Source organism: Arabidopsis thaliana, chromosome 3 (genome assembly GCF_000001735.4).
Source record: "Arabidopsis thaliana chromosome 3, partial sequence".
In the NCBI taxonomy this organism is placed as follows: Eukaryota; Viridiplantae; Streptophyta; class Magnoliopsida; order Brassicales; family Brassicaceae; genus Arabidopsis; species Arabidopsis thaliana.
In genome coordinates, this window is record NC_003074.8 from 10094457 (window position 1) to 10115055 (window position 20599).

Below are 20599 nucleotides of genomic sequence, written 5' to 3' on the forward strand. Positions count from 1 at the left end.
CTTGATAGTCCTAACTCCTTAGTATTCCATCTTCAAAATCCTTTAAGTTTCTACGATCGATTGATTCGATGTTAAACTTAAAGGATTTTAAACCATTGGCTTTGTGTTAACCGGAAATTGGATTGCATATGCAACTACGAGTTTAGGGGCTAAGTTGTTAATTGGATTGCATATGCAACTACAGATATTTTTGATTAAGAATTTTTCTGTATAATCGCATTAAAAAACGCCACTATATCATTAATGCATGTTACCAATCAGAGCCAATAGAAACGAGTTTAATGAAACATCATATTAGATTGTCAATCATTACTTCTCCAAGTCCAGTTCTTAATAAACAAGATAAACGTTTAAATTTTGTAAATTTTCCTAAACCTGAAAAGAGTTTAATTCAGTTTCGGCCATCTATATGATTTATTTATTTATTTCATTAGTAAATTTGGACTGTGTTTTGATAATTTATAAAAAGTTTCTATTTTCGTTCTTTTTTTTTCCTTTTCTAAAATACCAGTTGTTTCATCGTTGGTAACGTTAGGCCCATAGAGTCCAAAACAGCCCATTAAACTAAATATAACCCGACTCGTAATCAAAACACCCGAACCCGGATCCGGTTAACGAAGGATCTCCGATTTATTCTCTCCCTCCTCGGTTTACGTGACGAGCCTAACCTCCGTCGCACCGTGCTTCAAAGTTCGATCTCTTCTTTAACCGCCGGTTCAATTATTCCGGGACATCGCCTAGTTCTTCATTTAAAACGGTTAGTTTATCAGTCATTCAATAATCTACATCTTTTGAATCACAAGCTTCACGGATTCTGAGCAAAAGTTTAAAAAAAACTCATCGATATTACCAAATTAAGCTCTTAGCTTCGCATTAATGGCGAGATCCAAAAACTATAAATTGTTTCCTTTTTCCGCCATATGTGTTATTTATTTATTGCTCTTCCCTTTCTGCTAAATTACTGTTACTATTTTAAGCTTCTTCCATTTTTTTTTTTGTTCATTGACTAGTTTCATTTGAATCTCATTTTTTTTTCTCTGCGTTATTTCTTGATTTGTATTGTTTTAGTTGTTTCTTCTGTGTAGTGATTTTAGATCTAAGCTAAGTAATGTATAGTGGAAAAGTTTGGAAACTTCTCACAGTTGGACTCAATATTACTGTTTATAGTTCTTCATTTGTTTGAATCTATTGGATACTAAAAAAAGTTTATGTACTCTTGTTTTAGGAGCTATATGCTTTGTTTGATTCTCTGTTTTTTCACTTTCCTCTTCAGCCTATGTTTACCAAAAAGTTATAATCATGTACTAGTAGTTGCTTTTATGTTCCATAAAAAGAAAAGAAAATGCAACATTCAAGCTCCGAGCTAGTATAATCTGCCACCAAAGCTCTCTCTCTTTTACCTCTGTGCTTCCAGATCTATCCTCACTTTCTTCAAAATACTTCCTCATAGATCAAGGAAACAAGAGCACTTTCACTCTAGTACTCTTGAAAGCTTGAAAATGGTTAGATCTAGCAAGTTTTCACAGGAAGCGACGCTAAAGAGAGGAGAGAGCAGAGAAAACCCTACTGATTTGAGATCTAAGCTAACTAATGTAACTATAACACTTGTGTGATTCAATTTGATACGAAAAAGTTTTATGTATTCTTGTTTTAGGAGCTATATATATGTCTTATTTTTAATTCTCTGTTTTTATTATGGAGGATTTTGGTGACACTGGTCTGTTAATTGAATATGAGATGATTTTTATGCAGATATATACTATTGAAATGCGTGATGTAAGATTTGCTATGAGCATTCGACCAAGGCTGAGGATAGTTGGCGTTTTGATTTTAGCGGCATGGATTGGGCTTGTGGCTTTGTTTGGTTTGCTAAAACCTATAAAGAATGGTTGTACTATGACTTACATGTATCCTACTTACATTCCTATCTCTGTGACGGATGATACAACTCCTGGAAGATATGGACTTTATCTTTACCATGAAGGTTGGAGGAAGATTGACTTTAAGGAACACCTTAAGAAACTTAGTGGAGTTCCTGTTCTTTTCATTCCAGGCAATGCTGGTAGCTACAAGCAGGTAAGGATCCTCCTTTTCTTGGTTCAATTTCTGAGAGCTAGAAGTAACCCATTTATAGTAATATTATATGACTTAGATGGTGCCACTATAAAATCATTAGATATTTTCAATTGTGCAAAGCCGAAGTTGGAATTCTTTAACTAGCAGTTTTTTGGTGGAGGCGTTGTTTCTTTAACATGTAAAATGTGTTACTCTTGTTGGGAACTTATCTCCTGGTTTCATATACCATACTCCTTATAGGCCCTGTTTTTAATTGTTTTCCACTCAGGTCAGGTCTGTGGCAGCAGAATCTGATAGAGCGTTTCAGGGGGGCCCATTTGAGCGCACATTTTACCAGGAAGCTTCTCTACTCCGTGGGGGAGGTGCAGATACGGAGTCTGTAGACTATGATTTGCCTAGTCAGTACAGTAACAGACTAGATTGGTTTGCTGTGGATCTTGAAGGTGAACATTCTGCAATGGATGGTCGCATACTTGAGGAGCACACTGAATATGTCGTATATGCCATTCATAGGGTGGGAATTTTGATAGTACAGAACCATATTATTTAATTGTTATTTGCTTGGTATAAAGATGCCCTTGTGCGTGCGTGGGAACATCTTTTCACTAGTTTCATCAAGCAAAGTTCTCTAAGATAACACAACATACGGCTTTTAAGTCTTGTTTCCAAGTGAGTTTCTCTCTGTTTGATCCCTTATTGTTATCCACTTATTGTCTTCAGATTCTAGATCAATATAAGGAATCTCATGATACCAGAGAAAGAGAAGGTGCCGCTGCGTCCAGTAAATTACCACATGATGTGATCTTGGTTGGGCATTCTATGGGTGGTTTTGTTGCTAGAGCTGCTGCAGTCCATCCTCGTTTGCGGAAATCAGCTGTGCAAACCATTCTAACACTCTCAAGTCCACACCAGTAAGTTTTCTCCAAACTTAACAAGTTTTACTCGCCAAACAACATGGTTTGGGTTTTTATGTATCTAATTTCATCCAGATCACCTCCTCTGGCATTGCAGCCATCCTTGGGGCATTACTTTGCTCAAGTGAATCGAGAATGGAAAAAAGGTTATGAAGTTCAAACATCCCCTGGGGGAAATTATGTGTCTGACCCATTACTATCCGGAGTTGTTGTTGTATCCATTTCCGGTGGCTACAATGACTATCAGGTCAGAAAATATCTACTAGTATTTTGGTTCTTCAATTGCTTGATCGATTCTTTATACCGTGGTGCTTTCTTTGTTTGCATTTTAGTTCCAGTGGGTGAGATTTGAACTTTTCTTAAGGCTGAAAATTTTCCTTCTGGCCTCAGGTTCGATCGAAGTTAGAGTCACTTGATGGCATTGTCCCTTCAAGTCACGGCTTTATGATAAGTAGTACAAGCATGACAAACGTGTGGCTGTCAATGGAACATCAAGCTATTTTGTGGTGTAACCAATTGGTTGTTCAAGTAGGTAAAATTCCCTTATTTGTAATCTGGAAATGCCATGTTCAACGAATTTGAAAATTTGTATGCCATGCAGGTTTCACATACGCTTCTTAGTATGGTTGACTCGAAAACTAATCAGCCATTTTCTGATACTGATAAGAGACTTTGGGTTTTAACCAGAATGCTTCAAAGTGCATTAGCTCAAAGTTTCAATGGAATGACACCCATGGAAGTCTCTCATGAGTTACCCATATTGGCCTCAAAGGGTAATAGTACCATCTCTACCCTGAACATATGTATATCTTGTTTTCTCTGAAAAGAAGTCCTCAAATAAAGGATATAAATTTCGTTGTATTATAAGCTTGTCTAATCGTGGGGGTTATTAACATTTATCAGTATATGTTCTTAAGTAATCCGAATATAAAAAGCTGGAGGTATATTTTATCTATCAAACAATTGCAATGGCTAATTTTGAGAACAATTCATTAGGTGTACATATTACTTGTGGGTACATGGATTCTCTTATCATATTACTGTCTATGTTTCCAGGCTCTACGTGTTTCCTGGATTGGAGGGATGATGCTCTCGATAGGGATCTATACATACAAACAAGTACTGTCACGATTTTGGCAATGGACGGGAGAAGGCGCTGGTTGGACATAGATTTATTGGTCAGTGCTGATAGTATTCCTTTAGGGATGTCATTTTAGACCTATATATCACTTAAATAACTATATCGATCTCCCATGAAACATTTTCTGTACAATAGGGGTCAAATGGAAAGAATCACTTTATATTTGTCACAAATCTGGTGCCTTGTTCTGGAGTAAGACTCCATCTATGGCCTGAGAAGGAGAAATCGAATTCAAATTTACCGGTTTGTGAAAGGGTCTTGGAAGTTACATCAAAGATGGTTCTCATTCCGGCAGGCCCTGCACCAAAACAGGTTAATATATACTGTGTCTGACAAAGTAATTTAGTGATCGACTGCAACATTGCTGGATTTGTTTCCTGTAACACAAACTCAACGTTCTTTGTGTATATGTTTACTAGTCGGAACCAGGGAGTCAGACTGAACAAGCTCCCCCATCTGCAGTACTGAAGCTGGGGCCTGAAGACATGCGTGGATTCAGATTCTTGACTATCTCAGTTGCGCCTCGCGAAGTATTTTCTCACCTTGATACATATTTGGTTTCTTTCAAATTTCAGCAGTTTTTGAATGACAAAAAGCATGTAACTGAAATGAGACCTTCTCTTGCACAGGCCGTTTCTGGTAAACCTCCAGTAGCAGTTTCCATGGCAGTAGGGCAGTTCTTTAATCCCGGAGACGGGGCCGTGGAGGTCTCATCTCAATCAATGCTCTTATCCACTTACTGGGCAAAGGTTATTATTCTGAAAAGAGGCCACACTTTTCCTTTGCATCTCTAATGCTTTGAACTAAGCTAGTGAAGTCATTAGTTACCTGATTTCAGTTTTGGGTTACTTTTCTGCAGGAAATATTTTTGAAGGAGGACCATCCTCTAGCTTACAATCTATCGTTTTCTACCAGCTTAGGTCTATTGCCCGCAACACTGTCCCTGAAAACTACTGGATGCGGAATTAAAACTTTTGGTTTACCAGACGGCGAGACAGGAGACTTGGACAAGGATAGTGAGTATTCCAAACCCTCTCTTTAATCATAGAGGTCTTTCTTTTAGTTTTGTCTGTTAATCTTCTAGTCAGCATCTGCCGTAATTTCCTGTTCTTTTGGAATAACATAATAGTCTTCACTCTTCAGTTCTTAAGCTTAAAGATTGTCATTCCCCTATCGATGTTATAAATCTGATCATTGTTCAATTTTCAGAGCTCTGCAAATTGCGTTGTTTCCCACCTGTTGCTCTTGCCTGGGATTCTGCTTCTGGACTTCACGTTTTTGCAAATCTATACAGTGAGACAATAGTTATTGATTCATCACCAGCTCTTTGGAGTTCTCAGAGTTCTGAGAAAACAACCGTTATGCTATTGGTCAGAACTTGTTGTAGACAAAGCTAGATTCTGTTATCCTCACTGTAACAAAAAACTCAAATGTTTCTTCCGTTTCCGTGCCCTTCTACAGGTTGACCCTCATTGCTCATACACCGCAAGTGTTCATGTTTCTGCTCCAGCCATGTCCAGCAGATTTGTCCTTCTATATGGTCCTCAGGTATTTTATCTTTAACCTCTTGAGTATCTTTAATAATTTGTGTACGCACTCACATGGTACTAATTAAGCTGTAATAGTATTGTGCTACATAAAATTATTACAGTGGATGAGCCTGTGTGTCACTTGCCACAGGACTTCCTCTCCAAACTTGATAACCTTTTGTTTCTTAAATATGAGATAGATTTTTCTTATTAGGGATTGAACATTTCTTCATGTTGCGTCTGATATTGCAGATAGTTGGCTTCTCATTTGCCGTCATAATGTTCGCTCTTATGCGGCAAGCTAATCAATGGGACAACAAATTATCAGTGCCACCATTACTTTCTGCTGTAGAGTACAATTTAGAAATGCCATCCCCATTTCTGCTTCTAGCTGTTTTACCTCTTATAAGTTCATTGTTCTACTCCTTCCTAATGGGTCAACCAATTCCTCCCCTCACAAGCTTCACAGTGGTCTCGTTGATCTGTTATTTGTTGGCCAATGCCTTCATCAGTGTGTTAACTATTGTTTCCAAATTTCCCTTCCAAGCGTCGGCCCTTGTCCACACCACTGTTAAATCAAGGTATTTGCTTTGCTTTCATCACTTTTTTTGGTTCATTGCAAACCTATTCACCTCTGTCCAGAAATAAGTGAATAAGCGTCAATGTGTTGCAGGTGCCAAGCTTTGGAAAGAAACTATTCTCTTGCTTTCCTTCATTGGTTTTCTATACTTTCTTCCAGTTTCTTCTGTTTAAAGGTTTGCTTTTCGATTCTGTCCTTTATCTAAAATCATCTGATATTAACCGCATGCTGTCCTTGCTCTACATGAAAAAAAAATAGTTTTAGTGTAGCTAAGTTTTATCATCATAATGATTTATTGAGATTCTGTTTCTTAAAGCAGGCAATCCGAATTCTGAAGCTCAACACAACAATTCTTATGACACTAATCGCAGTTACCTTGGTGTCCTTTGTTCATCCGGCTTTGGGTCTTTTTGTACTCCTCGCCTCTCATGCCCTTTGCTGCCATAACTCCATGTGCTGGTAAGTAAGCAAGCTTTCTGTCTTTTCAAGTCTTGTCATGTGAGATAGGAAGATGCCTCAAAACTACATCAAACATAATGGTTTTACCCCTTATAAACCAATATTTGATCCAGAAAAATTCAAACTCAGATAAATAGGAAAATCATCAATCAGAAATCAGTAGGAGGCAATCAAAGCTGATGGTAGTTTTCATGTTTTTGTTTCATGGAAGTATTATGATGGCATCAAAGAGAAAGGAATCACTCGACCAGAAAAATGAAGCCGAGCGTAAAACGCGACATCCCTCAAGCAGAGAGGATCCCGTGTCAGGAGACTTGTCTGAAAAGTCATTTGTTGAGACGCAAGCAGACATCTTCAACCACAGGCACGGTTTACTAATATTGCATCTCCTTGCAGCTTTGATGTTCGTACCCTCTCTTGCCGCTTGGTTCCAGGTACTTTTTCCGTGTCCATAATCAGGCATTCTTCGTTGCAATTCGATTGACTCTAATGCAACTAGTGAAAGTGCTTTATTTTATGGTTTACCACTCGAGTTTTTTTTGTTTTGGTTTTTAGCTTATGCCAATACCTGAAAAAGGCTTGATTGATGTTTGAATGGAATGTTTTTGTAGCGGATAGGAACAGGACAAAGCTTCCCTTGGTTTGCTGACTCGGCTCTCTGCGTTGGCGTAATCTTCCATGGAATACTGAACTCGAGACCCGAGTCAAGCATTCTACGCTCTTTCCCGTTTTTCTCAGGACACCAAATCCGTCCCCATCACATCTATCTTCTCGCTGGCTACTACTGCTTCTTCTCCGGGCTAGAGTTGGCTCCATACAAAGTGTTCTATGCGATAGCTTCTTTAGGCTATATCTCTTTGACTCTTAAGATCTCACAGGTGAACAAGAACGACCTTCGTTTCCGTACTAAAAGCAGAATACACAGAAACTGAGTTTTACAGTCGCATGATAACACATTTCTGTGAGACGAAAATCACTACTCGACCCTAAAAGCGCGAATGAATGACCGAGATTTATTTTTAATCGGTCAGGTGTGTTGATTGGGGATCTTATAAATGAAGTCAGAAGAGTTTTGTTGCCATTTCAAACTTCTCCAATAACATTAATTAGAATTGGTTTCATTGTGTACTTGTCATGTGTTTTTGTATTTCTATCTTTATGTATGTTATTTACTAGGAGCTTCATTGCTCGAACCAGACTACTATGATAAATTTTGTATGATTTGGTTTTGGTAAATTTAATGAGGAGATTCTCAAATTGGCAACAAATGAGTTAACGCACCATTTTAAGTTCTAGTACACGCACAAAAGCAATCAGAAACAAATGTCATTAAAAACACCAAAATATAATGATTTTGCGGAATTCACTAGCCACCAGAGCCACAACTTCTACGGCCAAACATGGTAGCATTCCCCATCGCCAAGAGAAACTTTAAAGAGCTACTCCATCATATCATTAGACTATTTTTGTTGCAAAATTTAGGATCAAAAACGCCAAAACAAAGTCAAAATTTTTAATTAAATTTGGAAGTTTTGAAAGACTCATAATAGTTTATGCTGGGATCAAGAGAAGTCAATTGACTAACACTATCAAATTTGCATACAGTAATAAATATTTCTTCTCGGAACTGCCTTTTAGGGCTTCTTGATTTTGACAGATTCTGCAGTTGCTTATCCAGAAAGCAACAAGTATAACTTCTTTAATATAACTCCGATCATAGTTCCGTCACTTTGCTATGGTTTTATGGGTTGGTATTAAACATGACAGTACTTTTATCTTTCCAACAATACATCATATCTCGTGTCGACGAGCCTCCAAAGTTGCCTCCTCCACACTGCATTCATTTTCTTCTTCCTCTTTCTTATTCTTCTCTTCTCCACCTCTGATCTGCTCTGGTCTTGCTCCTCACCACCAAAGAGATTTAAAACAGCCACAAAGTAACTAATCTGGCCCACCACTGGTCTCCACATCCTCCGAAACGTCTCATTTTCTCTCTTCTCATTTCCTCCCATTTCACGATTTGTTCTCAACACCAATTTCTCCGACATGTTTCTCACTCTTCTCTGGTCTGCTTTATATCTTATTACAGATCCAAATTCGCCAACATACACAACAACTCGACACCAAGCAGCAACGTCACGACGATCGATAATAAGATATATGACCACTGACATGCTTACTTTGCTAGGGTTCTCTTGCTCGAGCTTTCTTTCTTTGCTGCAACGACGCTACAAGTGTTTTATAAAAATACACACGAGCTTACCATGGTTATCACAGATGGTACTCCGCACCCTCTTCGTGGGATACTCGCAACGTTTGATGACTTTTCTCGTCGGACGTCAGGGCTGAATATAAATGTGTTGAAGTCTTCTTTATTTGCAGCGGGAAGAGGAAAACAACTACTCCAACAAGAAGCCTAAAGTGTTGGTCTTGCAGTTTGTGAACTACCAATCCGTTATCTAGGACTGCCTCTCACTACCAAAGCTCTAGTTATCCGTTATACACCTTTACAGATTGAACCTTTTTATACATGATCTCATAGTTTTAATCAATTTACATTTCATCAAAAAAGAAAATGGGCATAAATTTTCTATCATAGTTAAATCGCACATGATACACATTAATTACAGCTGCAACACACCTCCAATACTTTCACTTTGAAAAGCCTTTTCAACAAGCGGGTTAGAAAAATCGATAGTATATTAGAGAAACTTTTGAAAGCATAGCAGATATTACTATATTAGTAATTATAACCGAAATGATTCATGAACAATACGTTTGTCGTACCTAGTGAAGATGATAAGGCATCAAGTGGCCAGTAGCTAATTAGATAGGAAGCATAGTAGTTAGAGATTGGAAAACGTGTTTTGGACTATTTTGTGAGTAAGAGTTTTTGGCTAGAGGAGAGTTTAAGATCTCTACATTGATTGATTGAGTAACAAAGATATTTTTATCTTTAACGTTCCAACATCATTATTTTGTTTTTTGTACGAACGTAATTAACAAACACATCACCAGACATTTCTTGTTTATATAAACATTCTGAAAACATACAAAGAAACACTGAGATTAAGTAAAAAATAAACGAATGTTGCAACAGTAAAAAAAACTGAAATGCAAAGAAGCAGTACTTACAAAGGTCATTAAAACCAAAATAACGCGCTATGATGAACTCAATAAATGACCAATATGGTGTTGGCTTAGTGGTAAATCTCTCAAGTGGAGGGATCTCTTCTCCCAGGTAATGAATTTAATCTGGTATAGATCTTGCATTTGGGAGATGTATAGCTCTTCTAGTTTGAAGTTCCATATATTCAAAAAAAAATAAAAATTAACTCAATAAATGTAGACAGCCACAAATTTAATATCATTTGATTTAATTTATTTTAATTAGGTTTGATTTAATTTAATTTATTTTAGTTAGATTAGATCTCACTAAATTTACTTAATCTATTTTATTTTTTTGTCATCAATCTAGTTTTTATTAATATCATTTTTATCGCTATGCTGTTCATTTGCATGTTGTGGATTTCGCGACCAATCGTAATGCTAATCGTTGATGATCGCTGAAAATTCTAGCAACTGAAAATTGTGATCATTGGTCACTGGCGACAGTCATTACCATTAATCGTTGAACTATCAACATGCAAACGAAAAAATTTGGTTGCTACGGCTAGTTTATGTTGCCAATAATATACAAACGAACATGCCTATAGGGATGAGTCATTCCTTGACAACAACCAATACTATAATATAACTTTTAATATAATTTTTTTTATGAAGTTTCAAATACCATAATATTTAAAATTTTAAAATATTTGAACTCTGTAAAACATTTAAATTATTTTTAATAATTAAAATCTAAAAAAGAAAAATATTAATAATATTTGAGTTCTATATATACATATTATAAGAACCATTTAAAACAAACTGTTAATGTGACTTGAATTCTAAATTTTTTAAATAAAAATATAATTAAAACAAAAAAATAACAAAATATTGTTTAATATCAAAAGACATTGTTATATTATATGATGAATTTGAATCGATATTAATATGTGACAATATATTACGGATAAAATTTTAGAACTAACAATCAAATATAATTATATAATATTAAATAATAAATAAAACAAATATAACTTAAAAAATAAATTTTATAGTTATAAAAAATCAATCAGCGGTACACCTACTATTAAATATTCTTGTTGTAAAAGAACGTACGTGGAGCCAAATTATATTGCATGTGGTCGAAGCAAATTTAAAAATGAAAAGCTGTTTTCCTCCGTTAACTATAGGTGTTTACGTGAAGAATGCTTTTACTCGAGTGAAGTGATCCACGATCCACTTATACGACTCTTTTCTCTATTGGAATTCGACTTAGCTGTTTAACAAAATTTAGTGGATAAATTAAAAATACAGATCATATTGTTAATAATTTCCTTAAACATCAGAATGTATCATTCAGTTCAGATAAGAAATACGCAGAGAAACTAAACAATACTCCATGTACATGTCTTTAAGGGATTTTGGTCAACTCTATCACTTTCCTCCAAAAACTTTTTATTTCTACATCTCATAAATTTTTTTCATTCATGCCATATATAAAAAACAGTTTTGCCCTCAGCTGTTGTAACAGGTTTATGTCAGTTAAAGTACAACATCCGGAGACAAAACAAATATCTGGACCAAAACAAAAAGACCGAATGAAAAAACCAGTAAATGATTTTAATAAATCCTATTTGAGGACCAAATCAAACGAAATATAAACAATTAAACATCAACAATATGAAAAGACCATAGTTAGAATTTGGAAACATTAAAATCAAGGGACAATGAATTAAAATCCGGAGATAAAAAACAGTTAAAAAAATATACTAGTTGTCCTCGAATTTTACATACATTTATCCCTGTAAGAAGTGACTCAGATTTTAGTCTTCGGGTCTAAGTCATAACACGTGAGGCGAGCTGACTAAAGTCATAACATGTGAGGCGAGCTGACTAAGGTCATAACACGTGAGGCGAGCTGACTAAGGTCATAACACGTGAGGCGAGCTGACTAAGGTCATAACACGTGAGGCGAGCTGACTAAGGTCATAACATGTGAGGCGAGCTGACTAAAGTCATAACACGTGAGGCAAGCTGACTAAGGTCATAACACGTGAGGCGAGCTGACTAAGGTCATAACAAGCTTGAGGGCGTTTTGGTCTTTTTCGCATGAGCTCTGTAACTATATCTTTTTCTTCTTCTCTGTAATTCTGTTAGATCGGAGATAGAGAAAGAGAGAGAATTGTAATCAAGTTCTAGAGAGAACTAGAGAGAGAAAGCTTGTAAAGATACATTGTAAAGAAAGGTTCTAGTGGATTTCCGGAGAGATTCTCCGGCGAGACGTAGCGATTCCGGTTGAGGAACGCGAACTCGTTAAATCGTGTGTGTCTTTGTTTCTTTAAGTTCTCTTCAAAGTTTCGATTCATTCTCAAAGTTTAAGTCGTTTGATTCGAGAGTTTTGTGAGCTAAGTGTTGATCAAAACCTTACAAATTGGTATCAGAGCTCAAGGTTCTTGAGCCAGTTCGAATCGGAGTATGGCTGGTAATCCAATCGCGATCTTTGATGGATCCGGTGATTTCTCACTCTGGAAGACAAGGATCATGGCTCATCTCAGCGTCATTGGTTTGAAAGACGTTGTGCTTGGGACCACTCCGAAACCTCTAACCGAGGAAGAAGAAGAAGATCCAGAGAAACGTAAGAAGCGAGATGCGGATGAAGTAGCAAGGCTCGAGCGCTGTGACAAGGCGAAGAATGTGATTTTTCTGAATGTTGCAGATAAGGTCTTGAGAAAGATTGAGCTATGTAAAACCGCAGCAGAAGCTTGGGAAACGTTGGATCGACTATTCATGATTCGATCTTTACCGCATAGAGTATATACTCAATTGAGTTTCTATACATTCAAGATGCAAGAAAATAAGAAGATCGATGAAAATATTGATGATTTTCTCAAGATCGTTGCAGATCTTAACCATCTTCAGATTGATGTAACTGATGAGGTTCAAGCGATATTGTTGTTGAGTTCTTTGCCTGCAAGATATGATGGTTTGGTTGAAACTATGAAGTACAGTAATAGCAGAGAAAAGCTTAGACTCGATGATGTGATGGTTGCAGCAAGAGATAAAGAGAGAGAATTGTCTTAGAACAATAGACCAGTTGCAGAAGGTCATTTTGCTAGAGGAAGACCAGATGGTAAGAACAATAACCAAGGGAATAAAGGCAAGAATAGGTCAAGGTCTAAGTCAGCAGATGGTAAGAGAGTATGTTGGATCTGTGGCAAAGAAGGACACTTCAAGAAGCAATGCTATAAGTGGATAGAAAGGAACAAGTCAAAACAGCAGGGTTCAGATAATGGAGAGTCTAGTTTGGCTAAGTCCACTGAAGTTTTTAATCCTGCTATGGTTCTAATGGCTACTGATGAAACGTTGGTGGTGACAGATAGCATTGCAAATTAGTGGGTTCTTGATACTGGATGCTCGTTCCACATGACTCCAAGGAAAGACCGGTTTAAAGATTTTAAAGAGTTGAGTTCAGGTTATGTCAAGATGGGAAACGATACTTACTCTCCGGTTAAGGGAATTGGCAGTATCAAGATTAGAAACTCTGATGGATCTCAAGTGATTCTTACTGATGTGAGATACATGCCCAATATGACTAGGAATCTCATTTCTCTTGGTACACTAGAAGATAGAGGATGCTGGTTCAAGTCTCAGGATGGCATTCTGAAGATTGTAAAAGGTTGCTCTACTATCTTAAAAGGTCAGAAAAGAGATACTCTATACATACTAGATGGTGTGACTGAAGAAGGAGAATCACATTCTTCTGCAGAAGTTAAAGATGAGACTGCCTTATGGCACAGTAGACTCGGTCACATGAGTCAGAAAGGAATGGAAATTTTGGTTAAAAAGGGATGCCTGAGAAGGGAAGTGATTAAAGAACTTGAGTTCTGTGAAGATTGTGTGTATGGTAAACAACACAGAGTCAGTTTTGCTCCTGCACAACATGTTACTAAAGAAAAATTGGCATACGTCCATTCAGATTTGTGGGGCTCACCACATAATCCTGCATCACTTGGGAACAATCAATACTTCATCTCTTTTGTTGATGATTACTCAAGAAAAGTTTGGATCTATTTCCTAAGAAAGAAGGATGAAGCATTTGAGAAGTTTGTTGAATGGAAAAAGATGGTGGAAAACCAATCAGACAGAAAGGTCAAGAAGCTAAGAACAGATAATGGTCTAGAATACTACAATCACTACTTTGAAAAGTTTTGCAAAGAAGAAGGAATAGTGAGGCATAAGACTTGTGCTTACACACCTCAGCAGAATGGGATTGCAGAGAGGTTAAATCGAACAATAATGGATAAAGTGAGGAGTATGTTGAGTGAGAGTGGTATGGAGAAGAAGTTCTGGGCTGAGGCAGCCTCCACAGCAGTTTACCTCATCAACAGGTCACCCTCTACAGCAATAAACTTCGATTTACCAGAAGAAAAGTGGACTGGAGCTCTTCCGGATCTAAGTTCACTAAGAAAGTTTGGATGTTTAGCATATATTCATGCAGACCAAGCAATGTTAAACCCGAGATCCAAGAAAGGGATCTTCACCAGCTATCCTGAGGGAGTTAAAGGATATAAAGTTTGGGTTTTAGAAGATAAGAAATGTGTGATAAGCAGAAATGTTATTTTCAGAGAACAGGTGATGTTTAAAGACTTGAAAGGGGATTCACAGAACACTATAAGTGAAAGTGACTTAGAGGATTTAAGAGTTAACCCGGATATGAATGATCAAGAGTTTACAGATCAAGGTGGAGCAACCCAAGATAACTCAAATCCAAGTGAAGCAACTACAAGTCATAATCCAGTCCTTAACTCACCTACACACAGTCAAGACCAAGAAGAATCAGAAGAAGAAGATTCTGATGCAGTAGAAGATCTGAGTACTTATCAGTTGGTCAGAGACAGGGTTCGCAGAACCATTAAAGCAAATCCAAAGTACAATGAGTCGAACATGGTTGGCTTTGCTTATTACTCAGAAGATGATGGTAAGCCAGAACCAAAATCTTACCAGGAAGCACTTTTGGATCCTGATTGGGAAAAGTGGAATGCAGCTATGAAAGAAGAGATGATGTCGATGAGTAAAAATCACACCTGGGATCTTGTAACAAAGCCTGAAAAGGTTAAATTGATTGGTTGTAGATGGGTGTTCACTAGAAAGGCTGGAATACCTGGAGTTGAGGCACCAAGATTTAAAGCCAGATTGGTAGCTAAAGGTTTTACACAGAAAGAAGGAGTTGATTATAATGAAATCTTCTCACCTGTTGTTAAGCATGTGTCTATCAGGTATCTCTTGTCAATGGTAGTACACTACAACATGGAGCTGCAACAGATGGATGTCAAAACGGCATTCTTACATGGATTTCTAGAAGAAGAGATCTACATGGCTCAACCGGAGGGATTTGAAATCAAGAGAGGATCAGATAAGGTATGTTTACTGAAACGATCTCTCTATGGCCTTAAACAATCACCTAGGCAGTGGAATCTCCGGTTTGATGAATTCATGAGAGGAATTAAGTACACTAGGAGTGCTTATGATAGCTGTGTGTACTTCAAGAAATGCAATGGTGATACATACATTTACTTACTTTTGTACGTGGATGATATGTTGATAGCCTCAGCTAACAAGTCTGAGGTTAATGAGCTAAAACAGTTATTAAGCAGAGAATTTGAAATGAAAGATTTAGGAGATGCTAAGAAGATTTTGGGAATGGAGATTTCTCGAGATCGTGGTGCTGGTTTGTTGACTTTGTCACAAGAAGGCTATGTAAAAAAGGTCCTGAGATCATTTCAGATGGACAATGCTAAGCCGGTTTCAACACCATTGGGAATTCATTTCAAGCTCAAAGCTGCTACAGATAAAGAGTATGAGGAGCAGTTTGAAAGAATGAAGATTGTTCCTTATGCAAATACAATTGGGAGTATCATGTATTCTATGATAGGCACTAGACCGGATCTTGCTTATTCATTAGGTGTGATAAGTAGGTTTATGAGCAAACCTCTTAAAGATCACTGGCAAGCGGTAAAGTGGGTCTTGAGATACATGAGAGGTACTGAAAAGAAGAAATTATGTTTCAGGAAGCAGGAAGACTTTCTGCTAAGAGGGTACTGTGATTCAGATTATGGCAGCAACTTTGATAGTAGGAGATCAATAACTGGTTATGTGTTCACTGTGGGAGGTAACACAATTAGCTGGAAGTCAAAATTGCAGAAGGTCGTGGCTATTTCATCGACGGAAGCTGAGTACATGGCCCTTACTGAGGCAGTAAAAGAAGCACTGTGGTTAAAAGGTTTTGCTGCAGAGCTTGGACATTCACAGGATTATGTGGAAGTTCATAGTGATTCACAAAGTGCTATAGCATTAGCGAAGAACTCTGTGCATCACGAAAGGACAAAGCATATTGATATCAGGTTGCATCATCAGAGATATCATATGTGCAGGTTTAATAAAGGTGGTGAAGATTGCAACAGAATGCAATCCTGCTGATATTTTCACCAAAACTGTTCCAGTGGCTAAGTTTGAAGGAGCATTGAATATGCTCCGAGTCACTGAAAACTGAGAGGTAATTCTCGTGTTCCGGAGAGGAGATCCAAGAACTAGAACAAGTTGAGACAAGGAAGACAATCAGAGTCAAGGTGGAGAATTGTAAGAAGTGACTCAGATTTTAGTCTTCGGGTCTAAGTCATAACACGTGAGGCGAGCTGACTAAAGTCATAACATGTGCGGCGAGCTGACTAAGGTCATAACACGTGAGGCGAGCTGACTAAGGTCATAACACGTGAGGCGAGCTGACTAAAGTCATAACACGTGAGGCAAGCTGACTAAGGTCATAATACGTGAGGCGAGCTGACTAAGGTCATAACAAGCTTGAGGGCGTTTTGGTCTTTTTCGCATGAGCTCTGTAACTATATCTTTTTCTTCTTCTCTGTAATTCTGTTAGATCGGAGATAGAGAAAGAGAGAGAATTGTAATCAAGTTCTAGAGAGAACTAGAGAGAGAAAGCTTGTAAAGATACATTGTAAAGAAAGGTTCTATTGGATTTCCGGAGAGATTCTCCGGCGAGACGTAGCGATTACGGTTGAGGAACGTAAACTCGTTAAATCGTGTGTGTCTTTCTTTCTTTAAGTTCTCTTCAAAGTTTCGATTCATTCTCAAAATTTAAGTCGTTTGATTCGAGAGTTTTGTAAGCTAAGTGTTGATCAAAACCTTACAATCCCCAAATTTTAAACATACAAAAGAAAGAGCAATTTCATCTTAACACATACTTAATACGGTAGAAGTGAAATGATGGAAAAGTAGTAAAAATGAAAATAATATAAGAAATTATGATGCAAATGTTCTCTATCTTTAATTAGGTCGGGTAATATCTTTCAATTCAGATAAAAAAATGCATCTGTTTGGGGCCATCGCTGTTTCCACTGATATTTCCCCACTTGCATTAACAACGTTCAACTTTCACTTGGATCGAACTAGCACACGGATTGGAAACTCATGGCTGCATTTCTTCCCAATAGAATACCACGTGGACTACCAATTTTAACAAGCTGGTTCATCCCCTAAACTAGTTGGTAGGCATCAAGTAATTTAATGCAGTGGTCCATTTAAGAAATGATATAGAGAAAAAAAAAGTTAACTAGGGTACCGTATATTTCTATGAAAATAATATTACTCGAAGCGGTTTTTAAAATATTGTTAAAGCAGACTATGAATTTTTAAAGAGATTATAGAAATTTCAGGAGTAAGTTACTGAATAATAATGTAGTTTTTTGTAATATCTAAAAGTTCAAAACCGAAAATCCTACATTTTTTATAGGCGAGATCCACACAATATTCATCTTCTTTGGAGAAAAAATTCTTTCCAACATGTCGAATCCAACACTTCTACCAAAGAGATTTACCACCGAACCAATACCATATTGGTAATAATGTAGTTTTACAATGTGTTAAACCAATGGTTTTGCTAAAGATGATGATGAATGTCATTCAACTTGATGATCTCTTATCATCCTTCCCTGCTACAGCTCATCCTTCCCTGCGACAGCTCATTACTCCATACATATCAGGTTAGCTCTTGCTAGTGACAGAAAATAAGTTTTCGCCATCGTTATTCCAAAGGCTGACACGAACTCTTGACACTGCAACTGCAACGCTAATGCAACATCCATATCTTGATCCAACCTTATACTCGTGCTTCTCCTTGTTCTCTCGCTCCTATCACTTCTCTGTCTTTTAATACAAACAATCTCGAAAGATCATCTCTTTGGAACCTCTCTTGAAACGAAGTTGTTTATCTATTTCTGATTCTTGGACTCAGCGTTTCCCTTGCCAATCAAGTTACCATAAGTTTAATAATTTATATCTTTTGAATCAAAATTAAAAGATCGTAGTCTTAAAATTAATTTTTTTTATTTATATTATAAATTTGTTTTTGTTAAGAATGTATATCCCTTATACATTAACTGAGAAGCAGTTTAAAAAAATAACTTTATCTTCATGTGTGATTAACAAAAATGCTATGATTACGTATCACCTTAATATAGCTCCTCAACTCTTTTAATTAATTCTCCATAATTTACTAAAATATATATTTACACCAACTAGCCATCGGTATTTAATAACACTTATATTACTCATTAATTAATCCAAATATAAACTAAAAAAAATGAATTTATCGTAGTATAAGATTTAATATGTTCTGATTTCAATTAATTAAATAAAACGATATTATATTTAACATATGCAATAAGAGATGCAAATCTTTAGAAGATTAAACACTTAACATTTTGTGTACCGATTAACTTTATAACTATACATGTTTATATAACCATGTTACTTTTAAAAATATGAATATTAAATATATATTTTAAAATTTCTAATCGATTAAAAAGATTAATATCCACTAATAAATATCTACAATATGGAATCTAAGTATCTAACATTATTTGATAATCAACTTAACTATAAAACACACCAAAAAAAAAGTGCCATAAATGATAACATTTCATCAATACTTTCTCATCAATCCAGCTGGGCCATCTTGGATTTGAACCGGATACCTCGCCCTTGATGTAAAATATTGCACTCAAACCTATGAATAGCGATATTCTCATAACTCACAAAGAAAAAAGGTGATTTTTCTCAATCTTTTCGACATTGGTTATATAGGAGCACGTCCGAAAGATTGAGAAATCAAATTTGAATGTATATAATCCATGGAATGGAAAACAAAATATTTGCAACTTTGAATAGAGAAAAAAACTTTTGTTATATGTTTTTGCTTTATACAAACAGATTTTCGATCTTGATAACAATTTTACTTGAATTGTTTTATTTTGCACATAATGCGGGTGATTATCAAGTATTTCACTAAAATGAAAACAGTTTAGGTTACAATCGAAAAACTACAGACCTATACACTGGTTGCATGGCAAAAGATAAAAAGCATTGAAGCATAATAATAAAAAATAATAAAAACAAGTATATTTTTTTTCTCTTTTCTCATGGCTTATAGTTGATCTTACATACACTAATTGCTACTTGATTTTATCCTTTTTTCTTTAAAATTCAATTTAAATATATTTATGTTTACCTAATACTTGAATTTATCTAAATTTGAATATATTTATCTAAGTTCACAATATCAATTGGAGTTTCCGACTTTCTATAATAGAAAAATCTTTTGCCAACAATAGTAATACAAAAAGAAATATGTTATAACTTAAAACTAAAAATTTATTTGAGTAGACAATATGTTATAACTTAAAACTAATAACAAATGAAATCTTGCGCCAACAATAGTAATACTGATGTGTGTGTATATATAGATACCATAAGAACAAAAAACAAATTAATAAAACCAAAAATCAAATCATCTACCAAAAAGTAAAAAAAAAAAATGAAACAATTGTTAGTCTTTCTATTTGTTTTTAGCATTTGCATGCTAGACCATGTATCAGGCGGCGGAATCAGGATCTCGAACGAACTCAAAAACAAGAAACTTCTTTGGATGCGGTGTTATTCCAAAGATGACGTATTAGGTCCAAAGATAATACCAATCGGACAACATTATGAAAATCTTTTTGATATTAACTTTTGGCATACAACCCGTTTTATGTGTACTTTGAGACAAGGTCCTAACTTTAGACACTATCAGAACTTTACAGCATTCAAGCTTTTCGCTATGGCAGATGAAGGAGGTCTATGGGATTGGAGAGCAAGAGAAAATGGGATCTATTTAAAAAAAGAAGCTGGCGAGAAAGTTTTAAACCCAGTTTGGATGCATAAAGAGTATGATTGGATTTATTAAAATTATTGACAAGCTATCTAAAAATGAAAAAGAAGAATTTTCTTATGATTTAAAAACAAAAGAAATTATACATGTATGAGAAAAAAATCTTCTCAAATTATATTATGATTTAAATGTAAGAAAAAATATATATATTGATAAATTTGGATCTCAAGTATTATCATTTGGCAAAGAAAAACATAAAAATTGTCAATTGGTGATGAGCCTTGGACTGATGCTTTTATCTATGGAATGTATCTTTAATCATTCGATCTCACCAGACCCATCACCATAAGAAGAATCACCATATAATATGTCCCCACCAATTGAAGACAACCATACAAAACAGTTATATAGCTCTTGGACAATGAGACCCCTTAGCCCAATTAATCAATCTCTTGTACAAATCAATTAGGTTTAACTAGTATATCTTATAAAAGGCATTGCCTTGTTACATAATCTCTTGTACAACTCAATTAGGTTTAACTTGTATATCTTATAAAAGGCATTGCCTTG

At 36.0% G+C, this 20599-nt stretch overlaps 2 protein-coding genes and 1 pseudogene across 5 annotated transcripts; all 3 read left to right on the forward strand.

Moving 5' to 3' along the window:
- The first annotated feature begins 558 nt into the window (after positions 1 to 558).
- Positions 559 to 7967, forward strand: AT3G27325 (hydrolases, acting on ester bond). Of its 3 annotated transcripts, NM_001203057.2 has the most exons (20): positions 633 to 757; positions 1415 to 1592; positions 1753 to 2076; positions 2345 to 2590; positions 2797 to 2987; positions 3066 to 3237; positions 3381 to 3518; positions 3592 to 3763; positions 4047 to 4168; positions 4267 to 4443; positions 4551 to 4661; positions 4761 to 4880; positions 4991 to 5147; positions 5341 to 5501; positions 5593 to 5679; positions 5913 to 6241; positions 6334 to 6415; positions 6560 to 6699; positions 6911 to 7133; positions 7311 to 7967. In NM_001203057.2, exons 2-20 carry the CDS (start codon positions 1500 to 1502, stop codon positions 7629 to 7631), a joined length of 3366 nt encoding a protein of 1121 aa, NP_001189986.1. In that variant the 5' UTR covers positions 633 to 757; positions 1415 to 1499; the 3' UTR covers positions 7632 to 7967. The 3 variants fall into 3 exon arrangements, with proteins under 3 accessions (NP_189368.5, NP_001189986.1, NP_001325762.1); NM_113647.6 differs by lacking the exon at positions 1415 to 1592 and having other exon boundaries at positions 559 to 757; positions 7311 to 7947; NM_001338868.1 differs by lacking the exon at positions 633 to 757 and having other exon boundaries at positions 799 to 1592; positions 7311 to 7961.
- A 4315-nt stretch (positions 7968 to 12282) lies between these two features.
- Positions 12283 to 16357, forward strand: AT3G27327 (annotated as a pseudogene; the record flags this gene model as incomplete). The annotated part of the gene is made up of 1 exon: positions 12283 to 16357.
- A 3378-nt stretch (positions 16358 to 19735) lies between these two features.
- Positions 19736 to 20104, forward strand: AT3G27329 (Plant self-incompatibility protein S1 family; the record flags this gene model as incomplete). Its single annotated transcript, NM_001125244.1, has 1 exon — positions 19736 to 20104. One exon carries the CDS (start codon positions 19736 to 19738, stop codon positions 20102 to 20104), a length of 369 nt encoding a protein of 122 aa, NP_001118716.1.
- Between the last annotated feature and the right edge of the window lie 495 nt (positions 20105 to 20599).